A 14,155-nucleotide genomic window follows, 5' to 3' on the forward strand; every position below is an offset into this window, starting at 1 on the left:
AATATCATACCTAGAGGGGGGAAAATTAGCAAAATAGCAACTTTCTATAATTGTTTTCACAATAAGTGTGATAATTCACTAATTTGGTAACAATTCTCATATCTATATCTTAACCAACCTATCAATGTCACCTATGTGCAACACAGCTATGAATTAAAAAAAATTAAAAATAATAAACATTATCAAGTTAAATAAATAAACATTATCAAGTCTTGAAAAAGACTTGATAATGTTTCTAAAGCTCCATCCCTTTTGTCACTTTCAAAGATGGTTTATTCCTACTTTACAAATGATTTTAATAAGTGCAACTTTCTGGCCTCCAAGCTTGCCAAAGATTAGTTAGGAGCAGCTCCTTCTTAGGAGACAGAGGAAGAACCAGTACATGGCCAACAGCAGCTCTGTATTAGCTGATGGCAAGAATGAAGTTGTAACTCTAAAGGACAGACAAGAAGTGTCCAAAAAGCCTCTGGGGTCATTCAAGGGCAAGTAGACTTGATACACAGTGATAGACTCTGTGGGCACAGTCCCCAAACTGATCAGCCACTGTGCCCAAGATGCAGCATCCTTTATTTGAGAAAACAGGGGAGCCATACACGTGGTCAGTAAACTGCAGCCTGCGAGTCAGGTCTACCCCACTGCCTGTTTGTATATGTCCTACACTCTAAGAATAGGTTTTGCACTTTTAAGTGATTTAATAAACGTTAAAAGAAGAAGAATATTTTGTACTGTGAAAATACACAATTCCATAAATAGAGTGTCCATAAGCAGGTGAAGTTTCAGGAATGCAGCCACATTTGTTGTTCTTTTTCCTGGCTGCTTTTTCATTGCCAAGGCTTGTAGAGCAGTTATGACAGAAACTGTCCACAAAACCTAAAGTTTTTATTATCTGGTCCCTTATAGAAAAAAGTTTGTTGACCCTTGGCATACATTATAGTTTAGAAATATTTTAATCTGAAGTTATTAAAATTTACCAAAGACTGCTGGGCCTGTTTTCTGGAAGACCCAGAAAGACATTTTCTGAGACTTCCAGGTGTTGGAAGCTAATATTATATTTCATTTAAGGTAACCAAGTCTGGTGATTCTTTGCTCAGGATAAGAAGAGCATTCTTCCCTGATTTTACAAATCTTCCAAGAGATATCAATATGGTTTAGGTTCCAATTTACTTTCCAACTATCTTATTTATTTATTTATTTTTTCCTGGAAAATTAGGTATGGACAGACTCAGTTTGTTCCTTTTACCACCTTCTCATTTCTACTAGTCCTCATGGGTCTCCAGCACCAAGAAGCTGGAGTGTTTTCTTAAGAATACACAAACCAGGCTGATTCTAGCAAGATCTACTGCAGTCCTCAATAAGAACTTATTTTCTAACCTGTTTCCTTTGTAGATTGAATAATTTCTCTTAGAACTTACCTTCAAAATTCCAAGAGTGGGTGAGAATTTAAGCAGCTCCTCTATAACATCATTATACCCTTTGTTCGCTGCTTTCAGCAATGCTGTGGTACCGTCCTGAATAGAGACAGGAAGATAAAAGTGATTACTAACATATGTCCGTGTTGGCTGAGAACTAAATGTCATTTGAGTACCGGGAGTATACTGTGTTTGTTGGAAAGAGGCAAAATGTGCAAATAAACCACAGATCAGCAATGTCTCCATCTAGAAGCTGTGTGGGGTATATTATGCAGATTAACTGCATGTAGAGTATCAGACACAATATGTGATTGTCATATTACCCTAGAAGCCTGCATTTGGGAATTTGTAATTCCCCAGTCCCTTAGAACACAGAGTCAGGGACAAGGGGGATTTCAAGAGTATATTTTTAGGGTCTTAATGGACCCAAGAGGCAGTCTCTGCTGCTCATGACTTAGCAGAAATTGTGTAACTGTCTTTAACCATTTAGATTATTGTTGTGATGTATTTACTGTTTTAAAAATTTATACAACTTTGCCCTAGTCTGTGCTGTGTACCTGTTTGCCTGTGTTTGATGGCTGGGGCTAGGTGGGTAGGTTGGAGTCTGCTTTAAAAGAAAGAAAAGTAGAATGCAAGGACAACTTCAAGAATTAATATTCAACCTCTGTTATCATTTTTGGCACAAGAAGAAAATTTTCAAAGCTTCCTGCTTTGATCTGTCAATGGCTGTCATTTGGAGGATTAGCTCTGGAGCTTTCCTGTATATAGCCAGGGCACTAACTCAACCTGCCATTAGGGTTTATCTGGCATCAGGAAGAAGGAAGGTGGGCTTAGCAGATTTTTGTTTTCTGGCTTCAGTGATGGTGGGAAGAAGGAAACAGCGTGGGAGGAAGGGTAGGTGAGCAGTCAGAAATGTGTCTTAGGCTTTAGACTTGGAGAGGGGAAGGTGGATCATATCAGCAAAAGGGGTGAGAAAGGCAAAGAACTCAGGTACAGCGAGACAAACAGCCTAGTGTGGGCAGAATCTCCCCAAGCTGCCTTTAGTTCCTGTGGGGCGAAGGGCTTGTTCCAGGCACACCCAGGCAGATTAGGTGACACCATCAGAGGCTAGTGTGGACAGCAGGAGCGTGGGAATTTGGTGCAGAGGTCTGCAGTTGCAGAGAGCAGGGCCAAGGTATAGCAGGGGCATCGCTTGCTTGCACCCCACAGACCTTACATGACCCCCAGGCCCGAGACCCAGTAAGATTCCGTGGCTCCCCATTCTGCCCAGATGGCATCTCAGGTGGAGAGAGAGCCAGAAACACCTAAAGTTTCCACCGACTTGGGCTTGGACTTTGTTTTCTTGCCAAAGAGCAGGGGGAGATTGGGAGGAAGCCCAGGTGAGTTGCAGACTGAAGAAACACCCCACTTTCTGCGTACAGCCAAGCCTGATGGAGTGGGTTGGCTGGCCCCGTTCGGTGGCTGCGGGATCCCTCGGGCACTCACGTTGCGCGCAGCGTCCCGGTCTGCTCCGCGCAGCAGCATCACCCGCACCACCTCGCTGTGGCCCATCTGGGACGCGATCCACAGGGGCGCCGTCCCGTCCTGCGGGGGAGAGGAGGCGGCCAGTGTGACTGGGGCGCTCGACCCACTGGGTCCCAGAACGTTAGAACCACAAGTTTATGAAACCAAAAACCCTGGGAAAGAACTTTATAAAGGCAGATTGACCCTCCGGCTGACTCATATGCACCCAAGGAGTCTCCAGAAAAGAGGAGAAAAGAGTTTGTTCTTAACGCATTGACATACACTGGCGTTTGGCAGTGTCTGGACTACATCCTGACTGCCCATATCCAGTTTGGGGCTTATAAAAACAGTCATTTAGGGCTGGAAATTTAACCCCAGAGAGTGGTACAGATTTTGAGGAGGGCGGTGTGGGAATCTTGCTGGGAATGTGTAGAGGGCCACAGAGCACACCAGGCAGAACAAGATTCCACACACCCAGGGAGAAGCCAGGCTGTCTTTCCCTTCCTTGGCCTCCAGACCAATACATTTTTTTTTTACTGGTGCTCAGTTTACATGCACACAATGTACCCTGCCTGGAGAAGGTCCTTGGTGCACAAGGGAAAGTGAGAACTTTCCTTTAAGGTGGAGTCAGAGAATTCAAGACATTTCTCCTCCTCTTCTATACTGGTGCCCAAAGTCCCCCACAGCCACATCATGTTTTAAGGGAGCTTCCGTTCATTGTATGTGAAAGTGATATAGATATTGTGTTTTCTAGCCGGTGACACACCCTGGTGAATTAAGAAGAGCAATATTTTTGGTAATATTTCCTTATATTATTTCCCACCTTCTCTGGGAGCAAGAGGTTATGAGGCTGATTAGAGAGGACAAGATGAAATACCCAAGGGATGGAGGATTTGACAGTAGGGTGGTTCCTGCCAGAAGGAACAGAAAATGGAAAAACCCACTAGTGCAGGAAGGAGAAGCAGAGAGAGGTGGAGTGTCTACATTTTCCTCCCCTTCTGGGTTGAATCTGGTGTGTGGGGGCAGGGATGCAAGTAAGTTAGGGGTAGAAGCACCCAGATAAATTAAGGGGGATTCCAGATGAGGAAGGGTTGTCTGCTTTTCTTGGGATGGAGTCCAGGAAAATCATAAGTGCTTTACAAAAGCTCTTGACTAGTGTTTGACAGAAAAGAAAGGGTGATGGGAATTTTCACCATTGACAGTGGACCTGAGACATCCCACAATCCCTGTGACCCACATCTACCAGGCAGCTGGGTATCCAGAAGTCCCTGTCTGCCTGTGGACTGGAAGTGCTGGGGCAACAGTGGCCTGGAGTAGGCCTGGGTTTGGGAAGAGAAGGCCACGGACAGTCATGAATTCATGAGCATCCATGGCAGGGCCAACATCATGTGAAAACAGCTGCATTTTGGGGCACCAGGATGTTTGTGGACAAGAGGGGCCAGCACAAAGTTCAGGCATGAGTCTCCCTAGCCCCCATTCCAATGCCAGGGTGATAGTATGACCTTTGAGATCTTAGGTCACTTTGGAGAGAAGTGCAGGAGAAGGGAGCAGGATTCAGAATTGGCTCCATCTAACCTCTGAGACCTTTATAGTAATAGAGTGCTGCCCAGGGTCTGTTTCAGCCAGATAACACCGGCCTACCCATCAGTGGGAATGGGGCCTGAAGAACAACATGGTGCTGTTATAGAATATAAAGTTACATTTTCTGCTGTAGAGTGTAATTTCAACCCCAGCCTATTAGCCAAAGGAGGCACAGGATTATTATCCATTGCTGTCCTGGCAGAGATAGAGGGCAAAGACAATTGAGTGGGGTGGTAGAAGATGTCAAACTGAAAACCCAGGAGGAACTGGGGTTGCCCAGAGGAGGTCAGAGGATGTAGGCACTACTCTTGGGTGAGGTGGGGAAAGAGGTCCTGAAACAAAGGATGCAGGAAGGCTGAAGACATTTTCGCCTGCTTCACACTCCTTCACACTTTCCCCAGGGTCTCTTGGAAATATTCGTGAAACTGAATATTATTTATCATTAGCAAATTATCATTTGCACTGGAAATACAATTTTAAGTACAAATTAAGGTCTTATTTATTGTTTACAAAGCCAAAATACTTCCACATTCTTCAGTTTGGGTCTTTTGGATTCAGGATTTAATCAAACACACATTCATCTAACCAACCAACAATTATTAAACATCTTCTACTTCTCAGAATACTAAAAATAAGACATGCTCTGTTCTCAAAGGAACCCAGCTAGAGAAATGACCTGGAAATTTCTGTATGATTGCAGTGTTGCATTAAAGTATGGACAAAAATGCACATGATGAACAGGGAGAGGGGCCCTTTTACTGAGTGGGGGGATTGTGGGGTCAGGTTCACAGACGGGGAGACACCTGAGCTGGGTCTTGAGGAGGGCCAGGATTTTGTCAGATGGCAAAGGGGAAAGTTCATTCCAGATAGAAGGAGGATCAAATACAGTCACAGGGCAGACATGGTTTGGCAGGCAGGTGGGCAATCCAGAGGCTGTGGCACAGGGGTCTGGGTGGGGCTGGGGGAGGCAGCATGGAGGTGGGGTGGGATCTGAGTTCCTCAGACCTAAAATGTTGCTGGGTTTTCTGGCACTCAGCAGCTGAGTTTCTCCCTTTGTCTGTTCAGGGTCCATTTTGTTCTCTCCACCAGAGGGCAGTCAGGGACTCGAGCTGGGTGTGCTTCTTAAGGATTTGGTTGTTCCAGTAAAAATGAACATGGAAAAGTGTTGAGTGAGAGGTGCCATCTGGGATCAGCTTTTACTATTATCCGTTTATCATGGTCACATAACACTCAGATCTGTTATCTTAATTGACAGAGTCATTGGGGAAAGCAGTCACCACTTCCTGCCGGTGAGACCTGAGGCACATCCCTCTCAGTCCTTGTCTGTAAAAATATCAGCCTCATCTGCAAGACTGCAGAAGGAGGAACTCTATCTGAAGGTGGTAAGCATGAGGATGGGCTGAGAGATGCCTAGGAAACGTTAACTGAATCTGAGTATTATTCATCATGAAAAACAATCAGCAACTTAATTTATATTTTTTATTCACCAAGTATTCCCACGTGCTTTATTTAATTGACTCTCCCAGGGACTGCGAGCAAATTGTTATCAGGAAGGAACAATTGGTAAAAGTAGATGTGGGGGTCACTTGTGTATTTCATGATGGGTGATTAGTTCTCCAAATCTGCTTTTTGAACCCAGAGGGTTGTGTATGGGTTAGAACATTACAGTCAAATCAAATTATTCATCAGGTGATCATCTAGCTGTCACTAGGAGAGGTTTTCCTCTCTGTACACCTCCATTTCTGTCTTCTTATTTTTTCCTTATCATGCTTTGAGCTTCCATTTTCATAATGAAAATGATAGAAAACAAATCAATTTAGCTCTTTTTTTAAATAGAGTTTTGAAGAGAATCAGAATGGGCAAAAATATTTAAAAATATTTAAATTGGTTTTTGAATATTTCTGAACAAAAACAGTTTCAGAATATATGAAATTGAATAAATTATTGTGAAGTGTAAGTTATAACCTCTATTGCACTTCAAAAATAGAGATTTTAAACTTTACTTATTTATTTATTTGGTACTGGGGATTAAACCCAGAGGTGCTTAATCACTGAGCCACATCCCCATCCCTTTTTATGTTTTATTTTGAGATAGGGTCTCACTAAGTTGCTTAGGCCCTTACTAAGTTGCTGAGGCTGGCCTTGAACTTGTGATCCTCCTGCCTCAGCCTCCAGAGTTGCTGGGATTACAGGTACACCACCATGCCCAGCTAGCAATTAGCTTTACAAAGGTAAGGTTCATGGGGTTATGGTAGCTATTATTTACTACCTGTGTGCATACACGTGGAAAAGCATTTAGACTTATTTTGCAGATCAAGTGATAAAAAGAAGACTGATGGATAAAAGCCACATGGAAACTTGGAGTCAATGTAAGAAAGAAAGTATATTAAGGGCTGGCTAAAGACTAAACTATCAGTTCCCCATGCCTGGAGGTGTTCAACAGCAATTTACTAGTATAAGAAGGACTCAGGCACTAGAGGGACAATTCAATGGGGTGACTTTTGCACTTTCTTCCAACAATGATGTTATAGGCAAGTATCCTTTAAGATATTTTATGGATAGATCATAGTGTAAGATGGAGCATATGACTTGACCTGTGTTAGCAACTAATCTTATACGGACTTATTTAGGCATTTGAAGATTTAGAAGAAAGAAGTAAAACCCATAGGAAGAAGTATATGAAGAGACACTACCTCTTTGTTTCTGCTGCCTTCCAGTCCTGGTGCATGGCTATTCTACCGGCAGATTCAGGCCAGACAGTCTTAGGGATCAATTCTGTTCTAAGCTGGGGTCCAAGAGATCCAAGGAAGAATCACCAGTAGCAGAGGGGGTTCAATATCAAGACAATGTTGCCACTAGTCCTACCCTGATCTAGAGCTGCTGCATTAGGAGTTTTGCAGGAATTATTTTATTTAATTTTCCCACAGAAATCCTATGGCAAAGATACCATTATTGTCTAGGTTTTACACATGGGAAAAAAAACCAAAAAACAAAAAACATAAAAACCAGGTTCAGGGAAAGCAAACAACTTGCTCAAGTTCATGTAGTTAATAAATGAAACTGGGGTTTCGCTTCCGTAATATATCCATGTCTCCATAACTGTCACACTTCCCCACACCCAGAGCCCTGGGACTGGTTCCCTAGCTGCCCTTTACTGTCTTCTTGGGACGATTCACTGCCCTTGAGCCCTACTTTTAGAGTCTTCTAGTTCCCAGTCACAGATCATTCTGTGCTGCAGGCTTCCAGATCCCTTTGATTCTCTGCCCAAGCCCCAGAATATCTTCTGGCAATCAACACACCTCTTCTGAGTGTCACCATATGCAGAGGGACTAAGTCTGTCACTGCCTTCCACAAGCAGCAGGGCCCTCCTATGGCTGTCTGCTCCTGTCTCAAAAGCTCAGGTACTGTGCCAATCTGTCAGATCTTCTTTCCCTACCCACCTCTGGACTCGCTCCTCTAATCCTGTAACCCAGGAAAACATTTACTTTCTGGGTCCCAGCAACTCTGTGTGCAAATCCATTATAAGGTCTCTGCTAGAGAATGCACTTTATTAGATAGCTTTTCTGTTGGGTTTCAAAGAAAAGCAGAGTAGCACAACAAAAGAACTGGGAAGAGATGAGCAATGAGAGGCCAGCCTCAGCTCTGGGTAAACCAAGTCAGACCTTTGCCACTCTAGAAAATATTGCTTAAATAAGGTGATAGAGTTGAGTTGGAAACCAGTCTATGTCCAGGCATTTTGCTGATTGAAAAATAGACTTAAGTAGGTACCTTAGCTAGTGATTAAAAAGGTTTGACTTATGTCAACTCTACTTGGAGAGGACACATGAAAAGAAACAAAAATGAGATTTTAGAGTGATCATGGAGTTCAAGGATCTCTTGACCTTTTTACCTGGGACAAGATGGAAGGAAAAATCTTCAAGTTTCAAATCAAGAGCTTAGTCATTCCAACACCTGACTGTGGCTTGCTTCATATTTATGCTTCCTCAGCACAAAGTATGAAAAAGGTCTCCACTCAGTTCTCAGTGATAGAGTTACCAAAAAAAGTTATTCTTAGTACAGGTCAGATTCCCTGCAGTTCAGATCAAATGTTAGCTGAGTAATTTCAAATCAACTTTATTAACATCCTGTCCTAGTAAACCAGTAAGTAATGGGATTCCATAGAATGGTAGCACAAAGATTATAACCCAGATTTATCAAGAATAGTAAGAAATGAAACCAGGCAAATATCCGTGTCCTTATTTTGTAAATCTGAGAATTTTTTCATACTGACACAATGTGTCAGGTGAGATTTCAGAACAGAACATCAGTTTCCAGATGCTCTGCTTATAACTACTACCAGGAGCAGCTCATCTTAATGAAAAGTTTGAAATAACAATTCCTTTTTTTGGAAAGTTCCTTATAACTTGTAAGAAAGTCAGCTAGGACTGGTATCACTTTTGTCACTTTTATGGCATTATTTGTTTGTTTTTAAAACAGAATTAAATCAGCAGAGGTTATACTTTCAAAGAAGGCAGAACTTGGGCTAGTCTGACCTGGATGGATAACAACCTCTAATTATAAACTCACAGCAAGTAGTAAAACTGATTAGGATTTAAGTACACAATGGGGTCAGTGTACTCTACAAAAAGGAAAAATTCCCTTGCTTCCCCCTGCCCCAAGCAATTCTTATTTTATAAAACACCCTTTTCCTGAATAACAATCTTTTCAGAGCTGGACTCCAACAATTCAAAATGACCCCGGGAGGTGCAGTCTTTGGAAGGATATGTCTTAACTTAAGGGTGGGTCCTCAGAGTCAGGTCAACCTCTTTGACCAGGTTATTCTCACTCCTAAGGAATGGAAACAGCCACATGTGTTGTGGTTACCGCTGCAGTGTTGATTTATTCTTTAACTTTTGGTTCCTGCGTCATCAGATGACTCAATTTAAATTCAAGTGGACACAACCCATGCAACATTTGAAATATCATGTATGAACTTTGGGTTTTTTTTTTTTTTGTTGTTGTTGTTCTTTGTTGTCTGTTTAAAAACAGAACCTGTGGCATATGAATGATAAAATCTATTTTACAAATAGATTTGTCAGAGTGCCAGAAATTATTTGGGGAGGATGTACTAATAAAGGCTTGATAATATTGTCACTATCTCATACCTAAGTTTACACCTTTGATATCTCATACCTAAGTGGCACCTTTGATAATTACCTCCAAATCAAATTTCTCCAGTCTAAAAGCAACCAATTTCTTTAGTTAATTTTGATAAAAGGAAGCCTCTGATTCAGAATCAATCAACAAGTTCAAAATAAGAAGAGCAGTCAAGAAAATAATAAACTCCATCTCAAATATGAGCTTTGGTAGGTCTTATGGTGCAACTTTTTCTAAATAGCTTTCTTACTGTTATCGAAAGCTCAGATCTTTAAAATTCTAAAAATACGACTTGACATTCATTGCAGTGTCTGGCACATGATATGTGCTAGGAAACATGGATTGAATGTTGAATAAAACAACTATTAAAACTTGACAGCTTGACGCAGTGTCAGGTTCATGCTGCCCAGCTGGCTTATATTCAGATGAAGGATGGAGAGGTTGATTTGTTTGTTCAAAACCACACAGCTATTTACTGAATCTAGTAATCTTTTTTTTTTTTTTTTTTTAATGACCTTAGGCTTCTGAAGACCCACAAAGCCTATGATCAAGATCTCAGACCAACCTGAAGGTTCCTGAAGCTAGGCATGCTGTAAATGTCTGGATATTCCCTTATCAGGTCAATTACAGGGGACACCTGGCTGGGGATCATTACTGGTAAGATATCAGCTTGGCTTTACCTTAAAAACTACCTTTATTGTCATATCTCCTTAATCTGAGATATTCTGTTAAAAATTAATTAGGGCAGAGAAAGAGCAGCAGATTTTGCTGCCTTACTTTTGGAGGGCTCTTGACTGCTCATAAAGTGCTGCCATTGTTATCTTGCATTTCTCTACCTTTAAGTGTCTGTTGATTGACTTGCCAGATGTTAATAGGCTGTTGGTAAATGAAGTCTCAAAAGTGAGAGATGAAGGTGCAGAATCTGCTTGTGATTCCAACAGCCTGGGCTCCTCTATGATGTGGTGGAAGAAAGTAGGGGTGGGGGTAGGAGATAAGGCAGCTTATCAGCAAAGGGGCCGGGCAGGGACTTGCCTCTATTTACCCATGTCCCAGGCTAGCCAACAACTCATTATTTCAGTGCAGTCATACTTTATTTGAACAGGAGGTGGGCGAATACGTACTTGACCTCAGATGCTAAACACTCAAGTTTTAAAAACACTGAATTGTGATGTCAACTTAACTTCATAGGTTTTCTGGTGAGTCCAAAGCATAGGTCAGGAGAAACTTTAATCAAAGATTAACTTTTCATCATAGAAGCAAAAGTGTTCAAAGAATGCCTAGAGCTGACTGGGTATCTTGGGTGTGTGCTGGTAGAGGACACCTGGCCCTCCCTGCCTCATGCACTTGAGCAAACTTCATCAATGGACATTACCTGCCTTGGCTGATTGACTTTTGCTCCTGAAGACAGCAATAATCGAATAACATCCAAGTAACCACCTTGGGCAGCTAGGAAGAGGGCGGTGGCTCCATCCTGAAAGAAGACAAATTGAAAGTGTTCAAAAATTATGTTTTATGTTTATTTTTAAATTAAAATGAAAGATACATTACTGTAATTTTCCATTTTCATCTCTGTTTAGATTTCTATCCTTTTGTTAATGAAGAAACAAAAATACCTCAAACTATTTTGTGTGTTTTCATGTGCTGGGTGTAGAATGTCCTTTCAATTAGATCTTTTCTACACCTTTGTCTTCTTTGCCTCCTCATCCAAGTCCCCTCAACATGCAGTTTCCCTGAGTATTAAAAGGCACAATGGGCTGGGGATATAATTCAGTGGTAGAGCACTTGCCTAGCATGTGCAAGGCCTTTGGTTTTATTCCCAGTACCACTAGCACCATTGCCATAAGAATCACAACAAAAATTAAAAGGTATGATGCTTTCGGATAAACTGCCCTTGAAAGAATCTCCACAAAGTTGCTCCTTGTCAATCCAGCAGACATCGACCAATGTAAAAGGCAAGGCATAAGCAAGCCCAAAGCCTGTGCTCCCATTTTCTTTTTAACTGGGTGTCTCTGTCTTCTGGGTATTGCTTTTTTTCTTGGATACATGTCCTCTGGTAGATGCAGTAAATGTACTGGTGGAAAGCATGCATCTACCAAAAACTCACTTCACCCAGAGTGCATGCACAGAGCAGGGTGAGCTTCATTGTTTCTAGACTGCAGTGGAAAGCCAGAGCACACCTTAGTGGAAAACACCCAACCCAGCCCAACTAATTATCATACCTCCTGCTGGGAATGCTAACACAAAACACCTTCCCCTGCAAGTCCAACCAGGCACCTCATGTGGAGGGTACTGGATTTCCAGTGGGTGTCAGCTGAACTGCCAGACTGCCCTCCAGGCAATAATAATTAAAAAAAAAATTAATCGGCCTGTACAGATTTTTAAGCAGATGTTTGATACAGGAACAGAAATTCCAGCTGCTCCCTAATGTGTTGCCACAGTGAGCCTACCATGCCCTTAGCAGCTGCTCTCAGGAGTTTTCTGAAACACACCATCCATGCACTGAATTTTTCACTGGCATCACAAGTTTCAGTTCCTAGAAGTATTCAGGGATCTCTGACCTCTACTCCCCAACCCCATATTTGGTCTATTTGAGTAAGGGTAAAGGTTTTAAAATAAAAGGGAAGGTGTGATGCATAATTTTTTAAAAAGTCATTTATTCTTTTTAGATATGCATGACAGTAGAATATATTTTGATATCTTATACATAGGTGCAGTATAACTTCCCATTTTTATGGTCATATGTGGAGTTACACTGCTTGTATATTCATATATGAATGTAGGAAAGTTCTGTCTGATTCATTCCACTGTCTTTCCTATTCCATCTCTCCTCTCCTCTCTTCATTCCCCTTTGTCTATGCATAAAACTTTTGAGTCACCTTATTCTGAGGAATTTGGCAGGTGAGATTCCCCCCAAAACTCTATATTTCTAAAGTTTGTGCCCCTTAAAAAGTCTTCTGGAAGAATGTTTTCCAGTCAGTACAAATTCGATACCCATAGTCAATTTGGATTGTTGTGAAAATCACAATGAACTGTCCCTTTCCAAAGACTTTAGCTCTTCCTATCAACTACATACATATACGCTAGTGAACACACTCAGGCATACTTTACCTATATAAAGCCAAAGAAATATCCAAAGCTGTAGGCCTGTGTTTCTTAGATTTGGCCACAGGTCAGAACCACCTGTTGTTCAACTGGTGCCCTCAGAGACTGGTTTGTTTGGCCTGGGAATTGTGTTTTTTTTTTTTTCAAAGTTCCCCAGGTACTTCTAGTTTGCAACCTGAGTTGAGAATCACTCCTTAAGATCATTATCAAGTAATTCACTCATTCTACTCTTAATGCTGCAGGCTCAAAGAGTGTCACAGATTTTGAAGTGCAGAGGGTAAGGCTAGTTGCCATGGACTTCAAAAAGGCCCATGATTTGTCAGAGCTAACTAGGTAAACTTGGAAAGGATACTCCAATGGAAATGTTCACACCTGTACAGCTCATTACCCGACTGTGAAAGCATAGTGCCCTAGGCATAAGGGCTAAAAATCTAGTGAAGGATAACCTAGAATATGGTTCCTAGATTGTTGGAAGTAGGAATTCTTTCCCTCCTCTCCACAAGACTCGGTCAAGTAACTTCATTTCCCCCTATTTCATTTTTATCCTACAAAACCAGGAAAATATTTTCCATCAAGACTATGGAATGACAGTGACAATTAAAAGAGCCCTGGGGTGATGTGATAATTGCCAATTAGCTACGCATAGACCCACGCTAGCAGTGGGTGCCTTTCAAAGCTCTATGGTGTGCTGCTTTTCTTCTCCTTGTATCCTTCCTCACAAATGATTATACAATAAGACAGTATACTTTGGTTATTGGCAAGTCCACATGCTGGGCTAAGTGGTTGTCATGGTGTGAGTAAATATGTATCATATGATTTCAAAGACCTTAATTTACATAGGTACCTGAAATGTCTCAGATGTCAACAGATTTAAAAGTGAGGACACTAGTGGGTAAAGTATTAAATCTGGTCAACTGTATCTTTTCCCTTTGATGAGAATCCCAATTTAAAATATTTAAAAAATTTTCTTTTAGTTTTACATGGACACAATACCTTTATTTATTTTTTATGTGGTACTGAGGATCAAACGCCATGCCCACAAATGCCAAGCAAGGGCTCTACCACTGAGCTACAACCCCAGCCCCCCACTTTAAAATATTTTTGAAGTTGGTGTTTCCAACATCTGGATTTAGACTGCAATGCTATGTGTGATGAAGGAAGAAGCAAGCGTCCACTGAATGTCCCCTTGAAACACACTCACATAAAGTTGGTCATGGATGTTGGCTCCATGCTTCAGCAAGGTCTCCACCACCTGCATGTGCCCATACTGACTGGCAGCCAACAAGGCGGTGCCCCCATCCTGCAGACATGAAAAGTATAGATGCCTTAGAGAAGTGCAGTCAGGTATTTACCAGGGAGATGCTCCTCAGGTAAGTAGAACCTAGGAAGACAATCTGCCCATAGATAATAAACTCACTTTCCTT

General features: G+C 41.7%; 1 protein-coding gene across 1 annotated transcript in view; it reads right to left on the bottom strand.

Moving 5' to 3' along the window:
- ANKRD29 (ankyrin repeat domain 29) overlaps positions 1 to 14,155 on the bottom strand; it is a 42,185-nt gene that overhangs the window by 5,099 nt on the left and 22,931 nt on the right. Inside the window, 4 exon segments of the mRNA XM_079108744.1 lie at positions 1,413 to 1,508; positions 2,895 to 2,993; positions 11,002 to 11,100; positions 13,933 to 14,031. Of these exon segments, the coding sequence (XP_078964870.1) occupies positions 1,413 to 1,508; positions 2,895 to 2,993; positions 11,002 to 11,100; positions 13,933 to 14,031 (393 nt within the window).

This window comes from Sciurus vulgaris, assembly GCF_902686455.1.
Source record: "Sciurus vulgaris genome assembly, chromosome: 13".
NCBI classification, from domain to species: Eukaryota; Metazoa; Chordata; class Mammalia; order Rodentia; family Sciuridae; genus Sciurus; species Sciurus vulgaris.